Raw genomic sequence first — 26,747 nt, 5'->3', positions numbered from 1 at the left:
ACCCATCCCCACATTTCCTCCAACAAGGCCACACCTACTACAAAAAGGCCACACCTCCTAATCCTTCTAATCCTTTCAAACAGTTCCACTCACTGGTGACTAAGCATTCAAATATACGAGCCTATGGGGACCATTCCTACTCAAACCTCCACATGCACACACCAGTAGTGGTATTGCTGGATCATTGGTGGTTCTGTTTTTAATTGGGGGCTGCCAACATTCTGCTTTCCATAATGACTGCACAAATTTACATTTTCATCAATAGTCACATAGCATTTTTTAACAACGTGTTCAGCCAGCATGACCCTTTCCAGTATAAAGCATATCAAATCCTGCTGAAGCAGAGTTCCATAAATGTTCCCACTGGGAGAAATATTGCACTAGAGGGTTTCTGAAGTCATCATAACATTTAAATGCATAAAAGTTGTAATTCTGCATATTCTAAAGCACATTTCTAATCATACTCTTCCCTTGGACCAAAACCTTCTATGGATGCTGTGTGCCTGGAACATGCAAATGCGGGGTCATAGAGGTGGCAATGTGGAAATAGTTTTTTAAAAAGTCCAAATACCTGCCTGCCAGGCGGTAGTGGCACACGCCGGTAATCCCAGCACCCGGGAGGCAGAGCCAGGTGGATCTCTGTGTGTTTGAGGCCAGCCTGGGCTACCAAGTGAGTTCCAGGAAAGGTGCAAAGCTACACAGAGAAACCTTGTCTCGGGAAAAAAAAAAAAAAAAAAAAGTCCAAATACCTTAGTGTGACATTCAGAAATGATGTCAACAGCCTTTTCCGTCTTAACTCCAATCCTTCCCGTTCACAAGCCTCTGTTCCTTGCTAGCTGGCTTCCCTGCTCTCTCCTCCCCTCTATGCCTCTGCCTGTGCTGCTGTCTCTGGTGGGAACACCTGTCCCATTCATACACATGCAAGAGAATCTAGCCTCAATTTTTTTCATAGCATTTCATATATATGTGTATATGTTGCATGTGTGTGGGTGCATATGCTGTGGCACATGCAGAGGTCAGAACTGCAAACGTATGAGAGTCAGTTCTCCTTCCTACTGTGTGGATCCAGGGACTTGATCTCGGGTCATCGGGCTTCGTGGCAGGTGTCTTTCTCACTGAGACATTTTAAACCCTCAGGTCCAAACCACTCCTGAGGTACTGACTTGGCTCCAAATTCATCTCCGTATTCAAACTCATAATGGACTACAGATTGGGTTCCTTATATAGAATTAACTGTGTAAATGACTTTCCAGGACTTTCGGGAAAGAGTGGTTTTATGCATGGCTGTCGGCCCTGGCCTTGTGTACATAATGGACACAGTAATAGGATTAAAAAGAAAACCCTTTCAATGTGGAAAGAACAGCTATCTGATAACTGCCTGCAGTCCTGCCACTGGTGCTTGGGGACTCTGGCCTCTAGCTGCTTTGGTGTGGGCTCAGTGTCATCTCTATAGGAGCAAGGGCGGGCTGACAGGGCCAGTGTGCTCCCAGAACAAAGCATCCTGAGATGTTCTCAATGTATAATTCCCCCTCTGAAGGAATCTGTCTGAACGAGGCCTCCAGATGACTTTGCTGTGCTCCGAAGTCTGCACATAATTATAGCAAAGCTAAATATATTATCGTCCTGGTCTAGATTCATTTATCAAAGATACAAAGTGTATTTCTCATTTTCCTCCAGCCTAATTACCACTACAGTACAACTCACTCCCAAATGGAGCAATGGTGAATACATTTGGTCTCTCACCTTTAGCAGCTGCTGGTCACACTGTTTAGATATCCATGAACTCATCAAAGTCTGCCCTGTCTCTGACAGCTGATCAGGTGGATCCCTGCAAATTCCTGGACTGTGGCAAATTTGCCCAGTGTGTAAAGAATGAGTGGACGCAAGAAGCAGAGTGTCGCTGCAGACAGGGGCATGAGAGCCACAGGACCCTGGACTACCAGGACCTGAATCTCTGTCCCCCTGGAAAGACATGTGAAGTCGGCCGAGGACAGGCAGCTCCATGCAGGTAGGTCAAGCATGTAGATAGCAGACCCAAGAAGAATCATATTCTGAGAAAGCTACCATGTGGATGAATTCATGTGCTCCTCTAGACCACCAGTCAGAAGTTTTATTTTGGATATTTTATGTTAAATTTTATGTTAAATAAAACAAAGCAGGGGATCCTGCTTGCCAAGAGTTTCTTTAATATGCTCTCGCTCTTAAGTATAAATACATTGTAATGCACTTACATGATACTTAAGAAATCAAAATGATACTATTGCAGTGTTGTACGTGTTGTTAGGTGAAGGAAATCTCCAGAAGCCTTGTGAAAACGTATTTCTCTCACCTTTTTCTGTGCTGCATCTGACTCAGAGGTGGGGCAGGGCTCAAGAAGAGTTGGGGCCGTGACTCAAGGGTCACACTTGGGAGCCCTGCACAGAGCTCCTGTTAGTATTTGCACTGGTCCCACAGAGAAGAAAGAAAGACCTGAGCTGTCTTACTGCCCTCACCGTGTGAGTGTGTGTGTGTGTGTGTGTGTGTGTGTGTGTGTGTGATGTGGGGCATTCTGTTTACAAGTTCAATAGCATCATTCATCATAAGAAAACTAAACAATATAGAAAGTTAGAAGCAATATGCTGCTCCACTCATTACATCACTTGTTCTCTCTTGGTGTCTACATTTATGTTGAATTAATTTAAGAAATTTTTTAACAAAGAATGGAACCAGATTGACTTGACTTGTCTGACAGTCCTCTCTCTCTCTCTCTCTCTCTCTCTCTCTCTCTCTCTCTCTCTCTCTCTCTCTCTCCCTCTCTGTGTGTGTGTGTGTATGTGTATGTGTGTGAGTGTGTGTGTGTGTGTGTGCATGTGTGAGTGTGTGTGTGTGTGTGTGTGTGTCTGTGTGTGTCTGTGTGTTATCAAATGTGTGTAGAAGTCAAAGGTCCACCCTGGGTGTCTTTCCTCTCCTTCCACCTTGCTTGAGACAGGGTCTCTTGTTTACTCTTTCGTATGCCAGGCAAGCTTGACACAAGCTTCCATGGGTTCCATATAGCTTCCCATCTCACCAGAGAATCACCGGAATGAATGATACTCACTGCCTGTCAGGCTTTACGAGGGTCCTGGGGTTCTGAACTCAGGTTCTCATACTTGCATGACCAGAACTTTATCCAGCCCAAATATCTCCTCCAGTCATGAAGTATTTTCTATAGCATCATGTTTAATGATTACAGTGGTCCATTCTTAGTCGGTGTTGTAAAGTGATTTCTACCTGAATCAGAATGGATGAGGGAAGCACTTCAGTGGGCATGAGAAGGAACTGAGATGTGATCAGACATCATTGTGTGTTTAGGAGAGAGCAGGAAACAACACAGGGGTGTCCAGTGATACCCAGAAAAGGTCTACCAAGCAACCTCTGCACTCAGGGCTTCAGCACGGGCCAGTTGTAGGCCGTTTTCTGGAAAACAGCCAGGCTTTCTCAACCACAGACCCCAGACACACAACTAAATGCTTGCTGTCAGTGTGTGAGATGCCTGGCGGGTGGTTTAGGTTCCCCCCACTCCCCTCTTGCTGATTCAAGTGGCCACACTCCCAAATGTCACACCAGGGCACGTGGCTGTCTAACACCCAGAAAACCATCTGCAAGAAACTAGAGAGATTTCTTCGTTTCTTTAATAATACTCACCCTGCTCCATTAAGGCATCAACACTTTTAAAATAACTACCTGAACATGACTAGGAAGCTATGTTCTGGGGTCAGAGTATGGTTAAGAGTGCAGTTTAGTAATCGAGTCAGAAATGGCTGAGCAATTGTGCACGTATTCCTTCTGTGAATGTAGTTTCCTTATTGGATAATAAGACTGAAAGGGCCCACTATGAAGTACCATCACAAAGCTTTTCTCCAAGAACATGCAGTGCAGGGGATCCACCCATGAGGCTGATGTTACTCCATGGCTGTCTCCATGTTCATTACAGTTAAGGCACTAACATGGTCTCGGATGGGTTTGCCATTCTGTTTCTAAAGTTCCTTTGGAAAATGAGAAAGTGTAAGAGAAGAAAGATGATAAAATACAGCAATGTGTGGTTCCTCCGTAGGATCGCAAACTGACAGGAAATAATATCTGCAACAGCAAGAGAGGTGATAAGCAGAGCAAAGGCAACTTCCAAAAAGCTCCCTCCATACCAGGGCATTCCAATTAGTAACCAGGGCAGCTCAACAAGGGAGGAATGAACTAGCTGCTCAGGGCTCAAGTACAGCCGCTTCCTATTACAAAAGCAGAGCCACCTAAGCATGAAGAAAATGTGTTTGATGACTTGAACCAGGTGTGGTGGTCCAGCACTTCAGAGGCTGAGTCAGGAAGACCACTGCAAGTTCAAGTTTCCAGTTTCCAGACTCTCTCTCCATAAAACAAAACAAATTTCTATAATCTAAAAAGGCCATGCTAACTAGATACCCACCCCAGAAGACATTAATATGTCCCTGGCCAGCAGGCAAGGAGGGAGTCAAAAATCAAACTAACAGATAAATAAGAATAAAGAAAAATACTATAGACAAGCTACTGTCTATAATAATGAGACTCTGAGTGTCAATAAAAGACAAACATCCTAATGACAAAATGAACAATGGATACAGAGGTGCTATTCATAAAAGAAATCCAAAGGCCACTGAGAACCGAGGATGCTCAGTCTCACTGTGGGCAGAGATGAACAAGCACAGTTGAGATCCTATGTGTTTCTCATGAGTTTGGCAGGAAAGCTGATGATATCCAGAGCAGATAATGTGGAGCAAAGGGTAGCACACTGCTCCTACCCATCACTGCTGGTGGACCTGCACATCAGAAATGTCCCTTTTCAAGAAAAACTTGTCAGCATCTCTAGAAATTTAATTGTGACTCGGGTACTCTACTTTTAAACAGTTTTAAATCACTAAGATTCATACGCATGAATGTTTGCATCACTGTTTTCATTATTGGTGTTTCTGGTCTGGGCCATGTGCATCGTGGTTCTTGGGCTCTTACCGAAACAGTTGAGAATAAGGGCTCTTGTAGACTTACAGAAGATAATGCAACCATGTGGATTCCAGAGAGATACACTATTAAGACAGTGGGTTGCATGAATGAGCATACTCAAGGCTCACTGGCTATAGCCTGGAACCTCTTTTTATGGAGTCTAAGATGAGGAAGAGCTGGCTACTAAAAGGAATAGTTTTGGTAGTTCTTTACCTTGATTGATAGACTGGGTTATATAATTTACTGTTCTTATCAGGCATGTCCCATCTTAAATGCATCTGATTTTAATCATATGCATACCTAATTATGCATAGGCACAGGGTGGTAAGGCATAAAATTGTCCCTAAACATGTACCAGAGGACACAATTTCACCTTACCCGTGTGTACCCAAAACAAGTTTAGGCCAGATCAGTCTTTCTATTTTCTATACCCAGATACAGTGAGCACACACCTGAAGAGAAGCTATTAAGGTCTGATTGTTATCAAGGGTGAGGCAACATATCATTGCTCAGAGATGAAAAAGTCTCATCAGAAAAGAGTAACGTGGACCAGAGAGCAGAGGGTGACAGTTACTAAAATCTGTTATACAAAGCTAAGAACCATCAAAAAAAACTAAAAATAAAGAAACAGAGCAATGCACATCCATATTCTAAAAGATTAGGAGAAATAAACGTCTACTTGTAAAGGAACCTATATAGAAAGAAGACCTCCAGATATTATGCCCATTTTATGATGAAAAATATAAAGTGAAAACATATCTATTATGGACAGAAATCATATTATATAATACAGTCTGGAATTATATTACAATCAGCCCTACTTGAATAGCATTGTGAAGAAGGTGCTCTGGTAGAGTTCTTAGAGCAGTCACAACCCAGAGCTCGGCTTGAACAGTAACTGCCCCTTGTATGGTGAGTTTATCCTCCTATCTTTCCCGTGAGTTTCCGTCAACCCTCCTGAGACCAGTGCCCCCCAAATAAGCCATCTGAATGGCAAACTGCAGTGGCCGCACCTGCAAGGTCACGCCAGCCGTTCTCACTTGTCATAATTTCAAATCCAAGATAGCACAACGGTAGCTGCTCTCCCTGTGGAGGCAGAGGATGACATTGTTGCTTTCTCTTGCAGGCCCCAGGGTCACTTTACAAACCAAGCCCACCCACCTAGGGTTAAAAAGTTACACCAGCAAAACCAGGTAACATTGTACTTTCTTTATTACATATTGGTTTGAAGTAGTTTGAATTTTGAAAAAAAAACCAAAAACCAATTCTGTACCGTTATTATAAAATTTTAGTGGCGATACGTAAAGCACCTATTCTTTACTTGGTAGACTTTCAAAACTTAGTATGGGTGGGAGGAGTGTGCACACTCCTGGTGCAAGGAGAGTGACAGAACACTCATCAACTGAAATAGACAAAATAATGAAATCACAGAAAGAAACTATTTTATAATATTCCCAATCTTTTCTTGAGAATGTTGGTACCCAAATGTGTTTTTGAAAAACTGAAAATTTCAAAGTAATAATATTTGTGGTACTGAGTAATTAATGTAAATTCTTCTTACTCTCTTTTTCTGTTTTGAAATAAGCCATATAGCAGCATTATTTGTGAAGTGTGAGCCATTTCAGAAAGTCTTCAAAGCTCAAGTCTCTTTTATAAGACAACTAAGTTATTTTACCAAGATTGTTTTATTTTTAAAAAGTGATCTATAGTCCGGTTATAAAATCTACAGAGCTTTAGTTTTGTTAAAAAAAAAAAAAAAAAAAAAACTTTGAGAGGAAAGATAGTGGTCACTTGTGTTCCCAAATTACCTATTTTGAAAAGTTATATGAAGTCTTGGATATTAACAGTTGGTGGAAGTAACCAGTGCCCACCCTAGAGACAATCAATAAGACACATTCCTCAGGCCTGCACCTGAAGTGGTTTCCAGCTGACATGCAATCAAGGGCACTGTAACAATAAGACTAGAAGGAATAATTTTTATTCAGTTGCATACTGAGAATGAAGTGTGCCATCTGAATTTTTAAAACCAGGAAAATTAAAGAAACAGAACAAATTTAGATAAGGGCCACAAAATCATGGCAGGATATAGGATCTGATATTGATATAAATAAATAAATGAATGAATGAATGAATGAATGAATGAATGAATGAATGAATAAATAAATAAATAAATAAATAAATAAATAAATAAATAAATAAATAAATAAATAGAAACTGATGCTACTTTGAGAGGTGATTTGCTTCCCTAAGGAAAACTGTATTCAACTGTCAACCTCCTGAGCATAGAGCTAACACCAGGAGACATGTTTCCTCCAGGATGAAGCAAACACCAATTAAATCTTGAAATACCAGAGAGAGTTAAGGACCATGTGTCAAATGAAGGTTCCCAGTGAATAAAAGAAAAAAATAGATGAACAGTAACAATCAACAAACATGAATGCTGATTCTCCAAGGTTACAGGCATTGTGGTAGCTGAAGGACGTGTGTGTGTTCCTTAGAGAAGAATGCTCTAATAGATTAGTGGTGTCTTCTGTAAATGGGAAGAAACGTGGTGAAATTCATGCAGACTATTTGCCATCTCTGCTCCAAAAGACCGTCATCCTGGAAATGTATTTAGGTTTAAGAAAAAAAGGGATGCAGTCCCAGTGGGTTATAAAGTTAATAATAAATGGAAGCCACTCTGACCTTTCAACGATTTCCTAAATGGCAAGCCCACCCTCTGACCCACCGATGGAAATTGGGCCAGAATTAACTGTTGACTTGATCTTGCATGGCTCTCAAAATAAAACTCTTTGTCTTCCAGGTAGCCAAGAAAAGAAATTCTAAACTATATGCTAAAGGACTTGAAGAATTTGACCACCAGGATTGGGAAGGAAACTAAAAACTGAAAACATACACATTATATTTTAAAGTATGTTGGAAGGCAACTTTCTTTCTTAAAGAAAAGTGCGTCCATTCTGTTAACTTCTGAAAAATGGAGGCAGTGGTTATTGGAATCTAGGCATGTAGTTAACACTGAGAACCAACATGTTTCATCTATAATAGGCATGTATTTGATAACTAGTTAAACCTTGGGGGGGGGTACATTATTTTAGTCAAAACTCAAAGAAACCAGTGGAACACATTTTGGCTATTTTTGAATGGTACTCAAGTTGAAAAATAAACAGGTTGGCCTGTTTCTGTCTTTAAACTATTACTTAAAGCTTATTTCCAACAAGTGTAATTTGTTTTGTGGGTTGTATAGCATCAGGGATCAGGCTCTTTTATATATGAGAAGAATCATTTAAAAGATTGTCATTTGGGCTACAGAGATAGCTAAATGGTTAAAAGTGTATACTGCTTTTTCAGAGGAAATTGAGTTTAGATAACCAACACCCACACTGAGTAGCTCACATGCACCTGCAACTCCAGCTCCAGAGAACCCAAGCACCCCCTCCTCTGGCCTTTGTACTCAGGAGCATATAACCACAAACAGATTTTTTTAACCCACACAATTTTTTTAATTATTTTTTTTTAATTGGGAGTGAGGAGGCAGGCTGGGGAGATTACTCAGTAGTGGAGAATACTTGTTGCTCTTCCGGAGAACTCAGGTTCAGTTCCTAACACCCACAAGGCAGTTCATGAGTATTCATAATTCCAGTTCCAGGGGATCTAACACCCTCTTCTAATTGATTACTGCGGGCACCAGGCTGCACACATGAAGGCAGGCAAAACACTCATACACATCAAATTTAAAATCTAAATTTTAAAAATATTTTAATTTTAAAGATGATCACTTGTGTGAAGGTAAGGTTTCTCATATAGGAATGTAGTATCAAGCACTGTGTAGACTATATGACCTACACTACAGTTCCTTCCACCTTCCCCCCCCCCCCGTGTGTGTGTTTCTCCCTCTCCCCATCGCCCCCCCCAACTCCACCCAGCTCTCTCTAGTTTTTAGGCATTCTGGTTTTGTATAAATAGTTCTTGTTTACGTAGTAGATTATTTTGTTGCCAATGATTTCTGAATTGCTCTTTAAAAGAAAGAGAAACTGAGGCTCAGATACATACATCATGGGAAAATCTTACTCTTCTTGCTGGTACTCAAAGGAGGGTTTTGAAGGAAAACACTACATTGGTGAGAAGCTGAAGGGGTGAGGATGTATAATATGACATAATGTGCCCGTTTTCCACCAGATGAACAATGTCTTCAAACTGTCCTGTATGCATCTATATTGGCACCAATGAAATACAGTTCAGCATTTAATGTGCTACTGGATGAAAAATTCATATCTTCACATCTCTTTCAAATGTCCAATTGTCAAATACATTTGGGGCAAAATCTTGAGTTTAATAATGTAAATACTATACTCATAGATTTATAGTAAAATGAATCCATATGTCACTAGTCATCCCACGGATGTGATAAGAGACTTAAGTGGGTTATTTTAACACTGCTAAGACAACAAAACAGTAGACACTGATAACAATATTTAACAAGAAACTACCAAAACAAAATCACAGTATTTCCTCATCCTGGAGACAGTATTTTGAAAAGTGGTTCTCTCCCATGGAGAAGGGATATAACACTTTTAATTTCCTTCCCACTGGTCTCACAAATGAGGAGTTTCCACCCAACTCCTACTCCGGTCTTCCCACAAATGAAGATATATACCTGGATAAGGATGTCAAATTGGCAGAGGGTGACAAGGTCACAGAGTGGAGAATAATGAATAACAAGGATAGACTGTCCCAATCCCATCTCCCTGGAACATCCTGAATGCAAACAGAACTGTAAAAGCAGGAGGCCAACCATAAGCACGAGAAATGCTTACATAAGGAAAGAGTTCCATCCACCCCTTCCGATCCCAGCCCTCTCACCCACATTTCAGTCCTGTGCTAAGCAGAGCAGGACAGGTTTTTACAGAGAAGCTATGCAGGTGAAACTCTCTACTCAATGTGAGGAGGCATCCCATTTTAGAGTAAATGCTTCTTCCTCTGGGCTCATCCATCTTTTGGCATTGGGGGAAAAGCAGTGAAGACCAACATTAGTCTCCTTCCCTTTCAGAGGACCACCAGGGGGAGCGCAGAGGACTCCACACTCCTCGTAGAGTTATACAGACTGGTATTCAGAACCTTAGGGTGGAGTCTTCTCTGGATCACCAGGTTTTACAAACGCTCTCTTCTCACAGATTCGTCAGAGTCTGGGGTGAGACATCCAAGGCCGGTTTGCCTCCAGTTTCAAATGGGTTTAGTAGCTCACACACAGCCCTGCCTCTCTCTTGGAATGCCTGACTCTCCATGTAGCCAGCTAGCAAGGGCTCTATCCCCAACACACCATGCCTGAGATTTACCAATAGTGGGACATTTCACACCCTGAATTAAAAGCATATGACACACACAGGTGTTCTACATATAAGGCATTTATTTGAGTTTCTGGTACATTGGTATTTTAAGAAAGTATTAGATACACACTTTTCATGAAGAAAATTAACAATTACAAATAGACAAATTTCCAGAAGTGAAAAGAAAAGTGGCCACTTAATAAACTTGTTTGTAGTTTGAAGTTGAGTTTCTATATGAAAATTAAGATTAAAGATTATGCAGTTTTCAATGTGCATTAAATTTTCCAAATTATCTCCTGGGAAACTTCCAAGAATCAAAGTTACTTCATACATAGGTTAGTGCTGGAGAAAGAAGACACTGGTTTGAAGTGCAGCAAACAGTCAAACAATGAGGAATTGACATGAGCAGGCTCTCTACCTACCCTCACACGAGGCTCGTGCACAGGACGCCATGTTCTTTCCTGGGCACCTCCAGTTCAGCTGCACCATTCTTACCTGCTAAGATCTACACACCAGGTGACTCAATACCCAAGTTTACTAACCTTAATCTCTGTCTGGGAGTTGCACCAAATGCATCCTAAAACTCAGCCAGTGTTTCCCAAACGGCATGCAATCTTCAGGGGGTGCACAGTTTCCCTTCCCCCCCACTACTGCCCTTATGGTTATCACTGTCCCACACCTCACCTTATCCTCACTGTTAAATGTCCTCTGCCCTTCCCTCCCTCCCTGTTAGTGCATCTTCTGGGATAAATTAAAACTCAATACTTATTTACCAATGTTAAGGATAAATGGGGAAATACAGGAACAACCATTCGCAAGTCTCCCGGGACTGGCTAAGCAAACATTGTTTTCACTCTTTCTGCTACGCAGCTGGAGCAAAGGCATTTACATTTTTTTCATGGTCAAGTAGCAAATTGTATGACCTTCCTGGCTTTCTATAACTTTTTTTTTTTCATGTAAGGAAGTAAGACTATCATTCATTAACTTAGTATTAACCGACTGATTAGTTCAATAAATATTCTGCTGATCCAAGTATCTTAAAGCTATTTTTAAGAAACCAAAAGTCTACATATTTGAATCCCCTGAGAACCATATTAATAACCTGTGAGTAAAACTATCTTCTAATGTCCAACTAAAGGCCAGGGAGGTGTCTCCATGACAGAGCCTACCCTGTATGAAACCCTGGGTTCGATCTCCAACATAGAAAAAGCAACCCAATTAATAATTATCACAAGTAATAATATTCTTACTATTATTATGCTTTGTACTGTCTAGATCTCACAAACATCTCCTAGTTTTGCCGTAAGCTGTCTCCTTGGTAGCTTGTGAAAGAAGAGGGTTCTCTGGCCTGTAGAGACATCTATCCAGGCCAGAGTGAGACCCTGTTTCACCAGAACCCTTTAGGGCAGGCTGCTCTCAGTCATTTTGCTTCTTTGCACAGTCCTGCACAGGTGTTGACTCCCTGACAGTGAAGGGGCTGAAGCTTTTGAACACACCAGGCCTCCAGAAACTCCCTGTATGAAACTCTCGCTGAGAGCACAGCTCCCTCCTGACACACGTCTCATCTCTGCTGCTGGCCTTGGACATCGTGTCACAACTGAATCCAACAGGGAAACACCTGCCAGCATTGTTTCACGTTCTATTAAAATGTACACACTCTGGAAGAAACTGGAACTGAAGAGCATTAGAGGGAATATTTCTTCACGTGTAGCATATGGGTTTAGAGTTTTCATTTTAAATGGTTGATTGAAATAGGAGTTAGTTGATTTGGGTACCCCAGTTCTCGCACAGCCTTTGTGGATCTGAACCTACAAAATGTGGAAGAGAGGCTGGATCAGCATCTCGTAGAACATCGTTTCTGCTGTGTCCCCAAAAATGATGTCCTGAAGTTTCTCTGGAAGGATCTGAGTGCTATGCTATGACATGCAGAAGGCTCAAGGCCTGCCTGAATTAGGGCAGTTCTCCCGCTTGGCAAAATTAACTCAGGAGACTACTTGAAACAGATAAATTGTGGGACGGTTGGATGAAATAATTAGGAAGAAAATGGTTTGACAGTTAACTGTACAATTACCAAAGTCAAAAACCACACACATACAAAAAAACTTCAACAATGCTTTGCTGCCCTATATTTCCTATGAATTTTTTTTAAATTTTAAATTCTGTTGTAATAATTTCCACTTTTATTAATTTTTCACCTAGTGCTAATTTATGGATCCAGAAGATACATAAAAGTGCTTCAGAAAATAGTGCTGAGCTGACAAGTCACTAACGATCAATTAGGCCCCCAGGTTTTTTTTCAAAGACTATACTCATTGATGATTAGGAAATAAAGTTTATTTGCTATCCTGCACAAATAAAGACACCAATCACAGGGGAGAGATGAAAGAGAAAAAAAATTAGGTTCTTTATTTCAGGAACTATATCTTCTGCCACCAATCACCAAATGACCGAATGCTGTATGAGTCTAAGCAGTAAGACAAGCTCCAGAAGAAAACCCCATTCACATTTTCAATTATTAGTAGAGACAGGGCCATTTATCTTCCTTAACACATAATCATCATTTCCACAGTTTCATAATAAATAAGTACTTCAGTACTAAGACATTTTGAGAGGAGCATGTAACAACAGAATCTGTAACTGCTACACATTAATCTCATCAGCTGGTAGGTATTTCCTAACTGAGGTATCTTTCTAAAGAAAAGAACCCCCTGAAATTCCAAAGGTTAGGGTATTTAAAAACAAAGGGAGTGTAAAGAATAATTTTACTTTCTACTTTTATTCTAAAGTACAAACAAAGACTCCTTTAGTTTTTTCTCTAAGTTCCTAATATTAAAGTCATAAATATCAGCTCCAGCTGCTGACAACTGATCAGGACCAACAGCACACAGAAGGAGTGTTTTAAAAACCGCCTGCAGCATGAAAGAAGCCCTGCCTCGGTACAAGGGCTTCTGAGTCACCAGGTTTACAAAACAGCTCTACAATTACCACATTTCAAAGACCAAACAGATGCCTGGAAAAGGACAGGGGTGAGAGAAAAGTCGGGAGCAGCACACCAGCTTCAATCACAGGAAACGACTTGGACGAGGTTTGAACTGAAAAATTACAGTTGCGATGGGGTGGGGACAGGATGTGAATTTGGTCCAGTAAGGTCTCAGCACCACCTCACCCTGCACCCCCTTTCCAAAATGAAACAAAGCTGTAATGTATCAAAACTTCCAGTCATTCAAATGATCTGCATTGCCTTGACTCAACCATGAATTAGGAGATTCCAAGAGGAACACAGAGCTTGGTGAAAAGTGCCCTACATCGATGTTGCATATGCCCAGCACCTCTTCTGCATATAATACATTCTATACATTAAGACTCTTTCCAGAATCTAGAACCTGGGCTTCACTCAGGCTAAGCACACTGCAAGAAGAGGTAAATCCATTTCCATGGATTTCGGAAAAAGCAGACAAAAATAGACAAAAATGCACTTTAAACCCAAAACTTCCGTGCCTTAATCATTTTAAGTACCTTAATTCTTGCACAAAATTAAGCTAAGATTTCATTACCCCAGTTATAAAGGCACTGTGTCATCCTTTTAAAAAAATTAAATATTTTGAAATTTAAAAAAAGCTCATCTTTGACAATAATCACCATGGACTTAAGGTAGTCAGTGTGCAGAGAGTGAGAAGTATGGACTCTGTCCCCATGCAGAAGGCAAGAGAACAGCCAGAGGTGCCAGTCACCGCTGGGATCAGGGCTATTCTCTTTTTTGGTCCTGAATCCACTACCTCAACCTTAATTAACCTTGAACAAATTAACGAACTCCATGATTAATAAAACCTGTTCACTTTGCATAAGGCTCTACGGGGAGCAAGGATATGGTGAGCCTTCTGATCACCTGTCTGCCTGTGCGGCCTGGGCTAGGCTGGGAGCCTGGGGTCGGTCTACTTGAGCAGGTTCTGCAGCATGGCCGTGGCATAGGTGGGCCGGGCCTGCCTGCTCTCGATGGCGCTCTGAAGGTACTGGATGCCTCCACAGCGCTCCCAGATCTCTTCAAACTGTCTGGGCAAGATCTCAGCACCACGCTTCCGAGTCAGACCCGTCTCTTCAAGATTCAACTCACACATCTCCATGTCATCCTTGCCTGCAGACAGGAGACATCACAAAATTACCATCTCTTTGCACAGCATTTTTATGAGTGCTATTCCTGGAACACCTAACAATTCTCACAGATTTGAGATCCTGTAACTATTTCTCTAAGATGGAAGTCTTATTAAGTTCTCCAGAAATCACTTTAACTTGCCCCTACTAAGGATTCTCAAAATTTATAAACCCCACCATTGATCTAAGAAGTCATTAGGGTTAATACGAATTCTGTGTGCCCTCAAAGCTAGTACAAAACCAGAGACAGAATTAAACACCAATGATAAGTTCTTAGAACATAGTTTTATGTTCTTCTAAACAGGCATAAAAACAATTTTGCTTTGTCAATCCGTTAGTTAATCTTCCATCAACCAGAACGCAACTGAACTGCAAAGCTGTCATTCAGCTCTGAAACCCAGGGACTGACTTCTTACATTATATATTAGAATGTGTCAGCCAAGGCTTTATAATCCTTTTTTGTTTGATTTTTTTTTCTAAGAATTATACACACCAGCTACAAGAAGGATGGGTGGCTTGTCAGGGTGGAGTTCCATCTGCCGAGCAATCCACGGTCCGTCAAAATGGGCATACCACCAGCCCTTTTTCTTGCTCTGAGGGTCTTTGTACTGGTCAGCCGGGCGGATGAACGGGATGCGGAAGAAACGCTGCTGTCGGTTCATCTCAATCTCCTGCTGCCTAGCAGGAAGCTGAGCTGCAGGGTTCTGCTGAGCTATTACACAGAATAGGCAATGTTACACCAGCCGCCCGTGGGAAAAGAAAACAGACATCATTCCTAAAATACACCAAGAATTTTAAAGCAGAAAGGGGAGAACAGAGGTTCCTACAAGGAAATTTAAAATGCCAGTATTAGCTGCCTATTAATGAATCAGATTCAGAGTGGGATTTCTTAGAATTGTCTTTGCCAAAAGATGTTCCTTGGCACTATGAATGTGCATGCATTCATATACATGCCCAAGCACTGTGTATATGCACAGTGCACACACATATACTCAATTATTGGGCACACATGTATATATACATACATAGCCAGGCATGGGCACATGCACACGCAAGGTACACATACACATTTACACATTATATACACACACGGCACACATACACACATTCAAGCATTGTGCATACATGCTTTACACACTCAGTCATTGTGTACATGCACACTACATATGCTAAAGCATTGTGCATACACAAAAGTATGGTATACACACTCAATCATTGTGTACATGCACACTACATATGCTAAAGCATTGTGCACACACAAAAGTATGGTATACACACATACATACACACACATACACACACACACACACACACACACACACACACACACACACACACGTGCCGCCGCTGCCGCCGCCGCCACCACCACCGCTACCACCACCACAGGCAACAAAGCCCTTACCATATTCCCACAAATGACTTATCAGTAACCCCAAATTAATTCACATACCAGGCAAGCAGTCTAGTATTATTTTTCCTACAGGATTTCAAGTTAAAGTTGAAGAATAACCTATATTTGACTGCTTAAAACTAAGTAAATAGCAATTTTAAAATTAGAAAGATTGTTCACTTAATTATATCTTCCTCAAAAAGAAAAATCCATTCAAAATTTTTCTTTTTTACTTACTTTGGGTTTTTTTGTTTGTTTGTTTTTTGGTTTTTTTGTTTTTGGTTTTTTTTTTTTTGGTGTTTCCAGACAGGGTTTCTCTGTGTAGCTTTGCGCCTTTCCTGGAACTCACTCTGTGGCCCAGGTTGGCCTTGAACTCACAGAGATCCTCCCACCTCTGACTCCCGAGGGCTGGGATTAAAGGCGTGCGCCACCACTGCCCGGCTACTTTGGGTTTTTTAAAGGCCAAGATAGCACAGATAACAGCATTGAAATAAACCTGCGCGCCCCCCCCCCCCACAAAAAGGGAAAACTCTAACTATAGCAGTAAGTATGACCCTTTCCTCAAAAATTTTACTTTGAAATGAGATTTCTTTTCAGAAAACCCACTGAAATAAGTGGAATGTGTATCCTATGTGGGTTTCCTTGCCAATAGAAAGAAAAACTTCCTTTTTACTAGTTCTAAGCCTTGCTCAATTCAGTACTGAATGACTGGGCTTTTATTTAGTGTACAAATGTAAACACATGCCTAGAGCAGTGGCTTCACGTTCTGGGCAGCATAATTCAGGCGAGGCTGTTTATATGCTTTATGTCTTAGCTTTGAAAGTAGAACAACAATTGACTGCAGGCCTAAGAACCTCAGGATGAAAATCAAAGAGCGTCCATGAAAGAGTATACAACACATAAAAACCAGGCACAGCCACGTGGCTTCTCTAAGAACTTGCAAAAACCCCAAGAGGATGGAGATACTCCTGCTCTAGTTTTTGCCCCAAGAAACAGCAACAGCTTATGGAAAGTTAGATTTATTCATTTGCAAATCAGAAAAAGCAAAAAAGCACGTAAGGAGGCCACACGTGCCTGCGAAAGAATGAGGGGACAGTTTTGTTAGAGACATTAGGACCCGTATGGCCTTCAGCACAGAAATCAAGATGGGTTTGTGTTCTCTTCCTGGTCTGTCCATTGTTCTTGGCACCTCCGTGATCACACTTGAAGTTTAAAAACACTGGCTTTAGGCCAAGCAGGGCTGCAGAAGTAGACCCCCCACCTCAAAAATTAAATAATAAATACTTTGAAAACACCAACCCTTCTGGGTAGTAAATGAGTGATTGGAAATTCACTAGGGCATTGACAGTCTCTATTCACTAACTTATTTTCTAAGATAACTGCCTCCTGAAGTTAATACGCTGAGTAAAATTGAGAAACTAAACGTTTTGATAGCCTTAATTTTTACTGAAAAGAGCAAAGAACTTTGGTTAAGTTAAAAACACCAGACATTAAAATCTTGCCACCAATCTTTTCAACAATTTGCTTTCCTTCAACTATGCTCACTTTAAAAGTCGGAGGGAAAGAAATAAGCCCTGGCACTCGGGAAGGCTGAGGCCAGTCTGAGGTAGCTACACAGTGAGACAATGCTTCAAACAACAAAACAAAAATATAAATTATAAGAAGCACTTAGAAAAATCAGGCCCAACAGGCTGGCAAATGAATATAACTGCTCAGCTCTAGGAACTTACTATAGGTAAAAGTGGTCCAAAGTTTCTAAGGTATGGAAGGAAATGTGCATCACAAGAAGTTACCTCCCTCTTCCTGATAGTAGGAGTCATTATTAAATTTGTGCATATTACCACAAAGAACTCAAGTCTCCTTGGACAGAAACACAGGTACCATCACAGCGCAGCATCTGCAACCAGCACCTAAGAGTTAGTCTTTCCACTAGAAGGTCAGCTGGGAAGTGAAGACAGCATTTTGCTACAGTAAGTGGTATACACACCCAGTTCTAAATGCATGAAATTTGGCAGAGGATACCATCATTCATTCAATCATTGTTCTGAGCACATGTTTTGGATTGATCTGAGAAAATGTATTATATCTCAAGTTAAGATATATCTTAATGTAGGCAGGTGTCTTTAATATACTACAACTCCACTTACAACGTAGCAAAACGGTGCTTGGCAGAAAGTTAGTGCTCAGTAGAGTATGTTAACCCCTCTTCCAGTTAGCTCGTGAGTTACCACCCATTGACTTACGTGAATTGTTCAAAAATGGTGCAAAATCTGTGAACAAATATTGTATGTTGAGGAAAAGATAACAATGCCAAAGCTGTTGAATGAGCACTTTTCTAATTTATAAATCTGTCCCATCAACTGAGGTGGTGACCAACATGCAAATATTCTATCAGTAGCAAAGACTGGTCTATACACACATGGTGCTCTGATTTTAAAAATTGCTTTAGAAAGCATAGAAGAAAGAAAGAAATGAGGGGAGGAAAGGAGGGAAGCTACATAATTAATTAATTATATTTTATGAAATTCTATTTGAGGCACAGGTGAAGAGTACAAAAATTTAAAAATTTTACTTCATTTATAATTTTAGGACATAAAAACCTAACTAATAATAATGAACAGTGTTGTTTTCATACAGTCAATACATTCTAATTTCTTCAAATTTTTTAAATCTTACAACATGTATTTTATTATAGAAACTTGGATTAAATGATTTTCAAAATCATGGTTTAAAGCAATTATAAATACTCACTAGGTGGTTTGCTACTGTCCAAAATTATTTATGAACATCTCTTTGTGTGATAAATGAGATGAGCATTATCAGTCATCCCAGGAAAGGGGACTAATGCTCCTTACTCATTTCTGTAAAACTTACCAAAGTTTATCAATATATTACTCTTATGCTTGATGACATCAAGTTTTGTTTTTGTGAATTATAAAGTGTCCTCATTTCACGTTTTCAAATGAAATTCAATACACCTAAATACAAAGACTACACAGCACAGAATCTTCTCCATTGACCTATGACCCTAACCCTGACACCTCCCATCACAGAATCTTCTCCATTGACCTATGGCCCTAACCCTGACACCTCCCACCCCTCCTTTCAGCAACATTCCTGTGTCAGGCTGAATTTTATATGAGAAAAATACAGAGAAAAGATGATACACGCTTTACAGGCAGAAGTAGATTTTTGTTCTAAAAATTTTCTGAGCGCTAATATATCGATTGTATTTGTATAAAATTCTTGTTTGCTTTTACTCCTGGATAGGACTCTTAAGAAATTTCCCTGACCTAATACTGTACTTACAAGCAGCAAGATGTTATTTGCTCCATTTGAGGACAAAAGCAGATTAAAAAAACAAAAGTAGCAAAGTTCAATTTAAAACCCCCTTCATTTGTGGTGTCTTTACTCAATGTGTGCATTTTACAAGACAGTGAAAATCAAGGTGAAGGTGATCATAAAATGTTTACAGCAAAGAATAGTAGAACTAAAGGAAGAGCCCGCTGCTTTTCCTGTGTGTGTGTGGGGGGGGGGGGGATATATACAAAACAAACATGATTTGTGGCAAAATCTTAATACATAAACCATGAACCATAGAGCCATACTGCCATTTCCAATACAGAGAAAACGTTGAAGGAGAGTTTTGAACTCACTGTTCATTCAACATTTCAAAGCTGAGCATATCTGAGCTCTAGATGATCCCCACGCCCTCATCCTATTAAAATTTGCCAAAAACAGACCCTGAACAGTAACCAGAACTGTCTCCCTTATAAACAATACTGACCTCAATAACTCTTAGCAACAACTGAGAAGCACTGAGGTCCTACCACTTAATTGAATTTTATTAAATATCGCATTTATTTCCTTGGAGAGCAGTGATAATTTAAAACTACACCCAAGAACTCAAGCTCAATACATTGCTAAACCACACGGTCAAGTGTTGACTTTGATGCTAATCTGAATTAAGAAAAATTATGATGGTATGAAAGTATCAAGGTGACAAATGAAATTCCAGTTACTGTTGTAAATTTTAAAAAACTGGGGCTGAAGAGATGTCTCAGTGGTTAAGAGCATGGGCTGCTCTTTGAGCGGACCCAGGTTCAATGCCCAGCCCACACAGCAACTAAGAACCATCTGTAACTCCAGTTCCAGGGGATCCAAGACCTTCTTCTGGCCTGCACACCTGTGGTGCACACACATACATCCAGGAAAAACACCCATACACAAGACAAAAATAAACCTTGTTTAAAAACTGAAGATATAGCTCATATTGCAGGTCATCTGAGCCATTGTACAGTCTGCCATGCTCTGGTGAGCCTGCACTGCCTACTTTCTGGCTCAAGTGAACACATGGTTTCCTGCATCTGGGCGAAACTCACAATATCATAAAATAAAATTTTCAGTGAACCTTTTTTAAAATAAGACAATCAGCATGGTAGTGGAGAACAAGAACCAATTCTTTCCTTATTATAGGCCATTATCCCATGAAGGCACCAGAAGGGATGTATATCTCCACATTAAAAATATAAGTATATTTAGTTATTTGAAGAACTACTCTAAAAGCTGAGCTAGATTAAATTTCAAAATGAGAAGACCCTGGTTAACAATATAAAAATGCTAATTTTCATATGTAAGCTCATGGGGATCCAGAATAAACTGCTCATAGTAAATAGTAACCTTGACATTTTCACATGTAAGCATTTTGTTTGTTTGGACTTTTTGCAATGTTGATTGAGAACAGCACATGCCAGGCAAACACTGGTCCCAGTATATCACCAGCCCTCCACACATAATACTGATGTGTGTGTGTGTGTGTGTGTATGTGTGTGTGTGTGTGTACGTGTTTATGTGTGGAACTATGTACTTAGTATTGTATAACTTCTTATAAGACAGGTCATCATGGTTGTATCATGTTCACTAGATCACAATATGAGAAATTTATGTTGACTACTTTACTCAAAAAAATCATGTATAGCTGCATGCATTTATATATAATATAGTTGGAACACTGAAAAGTACAGATTTGTTTTTACCATAATCAGTAACAGACTTGGGAGCACGCTGCTCTGTTTCAGTATTTCTCTTCTTGTTCTTGGATTTCCAAGCATGATACACTTTCAGTCTCCTGTGAAATTCTTCTCTGCACGCTGCCAGGAGCTCAATGTCTATTGATTACATAGAAAGAAAAATTGACATCCTAAATGATTTATCTGACATAATTATTCCATTGCATAAACAGGTACATATAACAGGTTTTTAGTTTCCAGTACAAGATAAAAAAATGAGCAAAAAGTAAACATTTCATAATCTTTTACATTTACAGATTATTAATTACATATTACTATCCTATATCATTTGTTCACCTGAAGAACTCTAAACTAAATAGTTATTTTTATATGAAAAAATAGAATCAGAAAGGTTTTTAAAAGGAAGAGATGTGCTCGAATACAAGCATGAGTTAAATGCACCATAATTTCACATTTATGAGATGCTGTTCTCGGAGGACAGGAACATAGCAAGAGCTCCCCATCACTAATCAGTGTCCTGCCCTTTAACACTGTGGTTTAAACAAGACTCTAACTGTGTGAGGCTCTGAGTAGTCTCTCATATGACCTGTTCTTCTTGGGCGGGGGGGGGGGGGGGGGGCAAAAAAAAAAAGGAATGTTACATTGTTATTTATTACTCTGGCTTCATAGAAAAGATCCAGATGGCCAAAATTTAACCATTATGATTAGCATTAGAAGAACCAGTCACTAACATAGCCCAAGTCATAATTTTTATTTGTTCCTTTTCTGTAACCTAGGTAAGAAATGGGCAAATGCATTTAATTCAATAATCATGCTGAGATGGCTAGTTTTAATTGTCCACCTGAGATAATCTAGAATCCCCAGAGAAAAGAGTCTCAAAGAGACACAGTCTAGATCAGGCCAGTCTGTCTGTAGACATGTCTGTGGGAGACTGTCCTGACTGTGTTAACTGATGTGAGAAGGTGTAGCTCATAATGGTCAGCAGCATTCCCTAGGTTTGTGTAACAGTGAACAAGCCAGACAAGTACAGTGTGTGCATGTATTCTGTCTGCTCCTGATGGTGGGTGTGACCCCAGTTGTTTTAGCCTCTTTGTCCTGCATTCTGATGGACTGTAACCTGGAATTACGAGCAACAATAAACCCTTTCTCCCCTGACTTCCTTTTGGTCAGGGTATTTTATCACATCAACAGGAAGGAAACTAGAATACATATCTTTATTTTGATTTTGTGACTAAGTTATGTCTTCCAAGGGAACAAAGAATAACAAATATACTGGCATAGGCACTTTGTACACATGCACACATGTATGCACACATACACACACGTATGCACATGCACACACCCAAGTCTAGGGATTTATCTTACTGGCGTTGGTATAGACCCCTCCTCTTCATCTTCTCCCTGCACTCACCACAAGAAGTATTGATTGTGTCACGTAGTTCTGCATATTTCCAGTTACTAAGATCATGTTTCTTGGTACCGGCAGCTGCCTTGGTAGCTTGTACAGCAGGACCTCTGTAATCATAAATTTTACATATTTAAACAAGAAATATACAGACTAAGGAACAGGCACTCAGAGTCAAGCTTCATGATTTATTCTAAGCTCAATGTAACAAAGGAAGAGGTTAAGCACATCCGATTTCAAAACATGAAAAGAAGGAACACAGATGTTATGGTAAACAAACACCGAGGAGCTAAAATCCTGCCTCTTGGGATTTTATCACACAAGTAAGCCCCACCCCACCCTTACCATCTTCTACCTGGAAAGCCTCCCTCTTAAAAAGGACAATGAAGGCAAGCTGCCTGAGAGCATGCACTCATCCCTCACCGCTTTACATTTTGAAAGAATAGCCGTCCCAGCAAACTGGCCGAGCTGGAGACACTGCATGGCTGACATCACTGGAAAACCATCTTTGAAAATACATCACCCTTTTTGTGTCTTTTCCAGAGCTCTTTTCCTTCTGCTTATTTGTTTTGTCCTACTCGATGTGCTTGTTTTATCACATCATATTACATTAGATTCTATTTTATTATGATCCCCTAGGAACCTATCTGTTTTCTAATGAGAAAGGATCCAGTGAGAGGGGAGGTGGGGAGGAACCGGGAGGAGTAGAGAACGGGAAAGCTGTAAATCAGGATACATCATTAGAAAAAAAATCTATTTTCAACAAAATTAAAGGAAAAGAAAAAAAAAAAAAGAAACTACTCTCAGAAAACAGAAAACATTTGCAAAGAAATCAGATCTCTGTGGAGAGTTGTAGTCATGCTTTCCAGCACCTTTCTTTCTGTTTTTAATAAACTTCAACTCTGCTAAAAATAAAAAAAATTAAAATTAAAAGAAAATATATCACCTTTCCTGAGGTGATGGAAATTACACTTTTAATATTAAACTTAAAATGAAGCAAGATATCTTTGCCTCCTTTAAAGGCCTACCTATGTGTACATTTTGGGTGATAAAGTGGCATATTTCTTGCTACATACTTAAAACTCTTTTACACAGTGACCATCATGTGCAGAAGACTGACGGATGAATAACAGTACTAGTATAACTTCCTTCATTTTATGGTTGACATCTGTTTTACTGCAGAATCTGCATTTCTACCACATTGTATAACTGACAATTTTGCTATAGCTTTTCATTCCTAACCCTAAGCCCTAAGAGTCAAGTGTGAGCTCCAGAGCAAACCTAGGCGTCCAACAATAGAACCAAATTATGTCAGGATTTGCAGGAAAGTGTATGTGACTGGAAATAATCACGTTAACAAATTAAGTCAGTCTCAGAAAGATAAATATCACATTTTCACTTATTTTTTATTTCTGGGTGTTATAGAGATCAATAAAATCATGTAAGTGTCTGTGAAATGGAAGCAGACATTTAACTGTCTAGGGGACAAAGGGGATTAACAGGAAGGACAGGCAAAATAAAAGCGTGGGTGGGATATGGCAGAAATATGCTAAATAGATAGTTATGTGAAAATATCCTTATGGAACGTATATGTGTACAATGAGTACACAGTAAAAACTGTTTAAAGAGCCAGCTACATGTCTGCAAGAACTATTATTCTTATCAGTGCTTTATTTTTTAATGCTTATGAAAATGCTCTTTTCTACATCTCTAAACTGCCATCCAATAAAGTGGTTAAAAGAAAAAAAAATCACTTTTTCCCTTCCTCTTTTAAGAATGTTTTCTAGGACAGTAACTGAAAATTATTATGTTTTTCTGTTTTCTTTTGTTTTGAAAATAAAGTCAACTTATATAATATATAGTTTGATAGTCAAATATATAGAAGAAACCAGTATATACATATATGTGTATACGTGTGTATTGTGCTTTGATACATTCTGAAGAAAATACTGAATTCAAATTATTATCGCATAAAATGAAACACTAGCTTTTCATTCATATTACTAAACCTGCTAAAACATACTTGGAGTTAGAAGTAGTAAATGAACTTAATGCATGAAAATGCTCTCCTCCCCATCTCTGTATTATTAAAATCATAAAACAAAAGTATAATCTACTGATTAGCCTTATCATAAAGACAATCACACAAACATTAAAATAGTAATAGAATTTACTTGATTTTTAAGACCTACTAACTTAGCACTTTAATTAATCTTGAAAATTTAAAGTTGACTGAATAGTGTTGACTCAAATCTACTTTTAAAAAACTATGGACTAGGGCTGGAGAGTCAGCACAGCCATTCCAGGCTAGGCTCAACGCTCCCCCACATACAAAAAAAAAAAAAAAATATGGTTGTTTTATTTGGAAATTCACTTTGCACCAGTGGATTTTAAACTAGTATTCATGTTTAAGATACACACTTACATCCCCCTCAGCTAGCCTATGTGGCTCCCAAAGTAGGTATAGCACTCAGATCCCCAGGGCGGGTTCCAAAGTACTCATTCCGGGGGAAGAGACTGAGAGTACAGCCCAGCCCCAGGGAAGACTTGCCCCATCCAAAATGCCAACTGTGTCCTCAGGGAGAAACATGGATTAGAAGAATGTTGCTTCTTTCTGTGTTAGGATGTTATTTCTCATACGGAAATGTTACATGGCATATTTCATACAACAGGTTCTAGTCCAAATAATCAAAAGGGAATTAAAAATATGATTTTGTAGTAAATATTTATTTCTGTAAACACACTGCACTAACCTACTCAAAATTTCTGACATTTCTTTGGCGATTTGTTCCCTATAAGAAAAAAAAAATGATAATATAACACAATTATACATAAGGCACATCACATAAATTACTTAAAATATATGAAAATATAATTCATTTTTAATATTATCAATACTGTAGCTATTCACTTTACTTTGTAAGGTATCTACTAATGACAAACTTTCCCATAATTCTATCCATAAAACACGCCAAGATCTTTGAGTTTAAAGTTATTTGAACACATCTCTATCACTGTGCAAAAACCTTCAGATAAAATTTCATGAGAGCCATGCTTCGGTGGTATTTTTTATGTGCAGAATATAAATAGCATGCTCTAAATGCATGCAGAAAACTTGGCAGGATATAGATGCTGCACAAGGATTTTTGCACCAAAGATGCTTAGTGCGTTTTTGTTAGTTAGACAAAGCTTCATGGGGGTAAAGCAAGCCGATAGGCTCAAACAACAGTCTGGAGATCTTCAGTTCCAAATCAAAGTGTATATTTAAAAAAGAAAAGAAGAAAATCAGTACAAGCACTTGTTAAATGAAATACCTGATGCAGTCTGACCTTGCAAGGATAAGTACATTCAAAAGGAAAAGCTGCTGTTTCTTTAATTACTCAGTAGACTGGCACTTTTCTCAGCTTTTGCTTAATTCTGTGAAGCAGAGTGACAGTTTCATTGGGCTCAAGAAATCAACACTTTCTTGATTTCATCTCATCCCTGTCCTTTGCTTTTTTCCCCTTCATAAGTAATCATTTTCATATATGTTCTATTTGTCCAACTCTAGCAACCACAAGCACTTCAGTAAAAAAATAAAATAAAAATCACAAGTTAAAAAGATGGATGAATCGGCTGTGGGTACAGTTTCATAGATGCCTGCAAAGAGCTGGGACTCTGCTTAAGGGGCAGGGTTTTGCATTCAATGTGTGTGTGAATATATAATATATATGTGTGTGTGTGTGTGTGTGTATATATATCCCAATGTATATATTGACCATTGGCAACTCTTGGTATTCGTGGAGAGTTGCCCAAGCAAGCACAGTGGGAGAAACTAAACTTGCAGAAGCTGACCAGCAAAGAGGAAACCCACAAAATAAACTATGCACATGTAATCTAATAGAATTATCTTTTCAGCAATATACTATCCATCTCTCCTAAAACTATGAGTTTTTCAGAATTTTGTAATTTTCTAAAAGTATAGTTTTTAAAGTATTTGTAATTCTATTGTTCTTTCTGCCTCAAAGTTTCTGTCTGTTTTTACCATCTCTTTCCCCTAAAGTGCCCTCCATCTAGTTTGTTTGTTCATAGCGGGTTTCCAAGGAGTCAAATCACTTTTCAAAGCTCTTATCACACGGTCTGTTGATCATGGAGAGATGTCTCCAAGAGACACCCTCTACCAAGTCACTCTCCTCCCTTTCCGTCACCAACTTTACACCAGGTTCTACACTAACTACAGGAGAGTCGTTGAGCCAGACTGGCCCTGGCATCTAGGAACGTCAGCCTTCTGGCTGTGCTGAGCTACCTGCAAATGCTTGCAACTTCAGCTTAGACGGAGTTATTACAGTGTTGACTTAACAAGCTCACATGACAGCGATAGAGTCGTTGCTCTAATGGAGGGAGAGTACACAGTGGCCACTCGGCATGCATTCTCAATTTCTGCTTGGTGCTTAGGTAATAACAATGCTGCAATTTGGCGCTCC

The 26,747-nt window shown here is 39.6% G+C and overlaps 2 protein-coding genes across 15 annotated transcripts in view; one reads left to right on the top strand and one right to left on the bottom strand.

Annotated features, from left to right (window-relative positions):
• Impg1 (interphotoreceptor matrix proteoglycan 1) overlaps positions 1–7,867 on the top strand; it is a 101,800-nt gene extending 93,933 nt beyond the window's left edge. The window contains exons 14-16 of the mRNA XM_036193938.1: positions 1,813–2,008; positions 6,113–6,179; positions 7,790–7,867. Coding sequence (XP_036049831.1) covers positions 1,813–2,008; positions 6,113–6,179; positions 7,790–7,867 — 341 coding nt within the window. The remainder of the gene's footprint in view (positions 1–1,812; positions 2,009–6,112; positions 6,180–7,789) is intronic.
• A 2,508-nt stretch (positions 7,868–10,375) lies between these two features.
• Myo6 (myosin VI) overlaps positions 10,376–26,747 on the bottom strand; it is a 147,091-nt gene continuing 130,719 nt past the window's right edge. For 9 of the 14 annotated variants that reach the window (XM_036193214.1, XM_036193218.1, XM_036193221.1 and 6 more), the window contains 6 exons: positions 25,038–25,076; positions 22,291–22,394; positions 20,886–21,017; positions 18,093–18,119; positions 14,953–15,171; positions 10,376–14,442 (listed from right to left, as the gene is read on the bottom strand). In XM_036193214.1, coding sequence (XP_036049107.1) covers positions 14,243–14,442; positions 14,953–15,171; positions 18,093–18,119; positions 20,886–21,017; positions 22,291–22,394; positions 25,038–25,076 — 721 coding nt within the window. In that variant the 3' untranslated portion in view covers positions 10,376–14,242. The remainder of the gene's footprint in view (positions 14,443–14,952; positions 15,172–18,092; positions 18,120–20,885; positions 21,018–22,290; positions 22,395–25,037; positions 25,077–26,747) is intronic. The other 5 variants (XM_036193220.1, XM_036193224.1, XM_036193226.1 and 2 more) reach the window with 3 other exon arrangements.

Source organism: Onychomys torridus, chromosome 7 (genome assembly GCF_903995425.1).
Source record: "Onychomys torridus chromosome 7, mOncTor1.1, whole genome shotgun sequence".
Taxonomy (NCBI): domain Eukaryota; kingdom Metazoa; phylum Chordata; class Mammalia; order Rodentia; family Cricetidae; genus Onychomys; species Onychomys torridus.
Note: the sequence above shows the minus strand (reverse complement) of the source record. Positions and strands in the feature narration are given on the sequence as shown.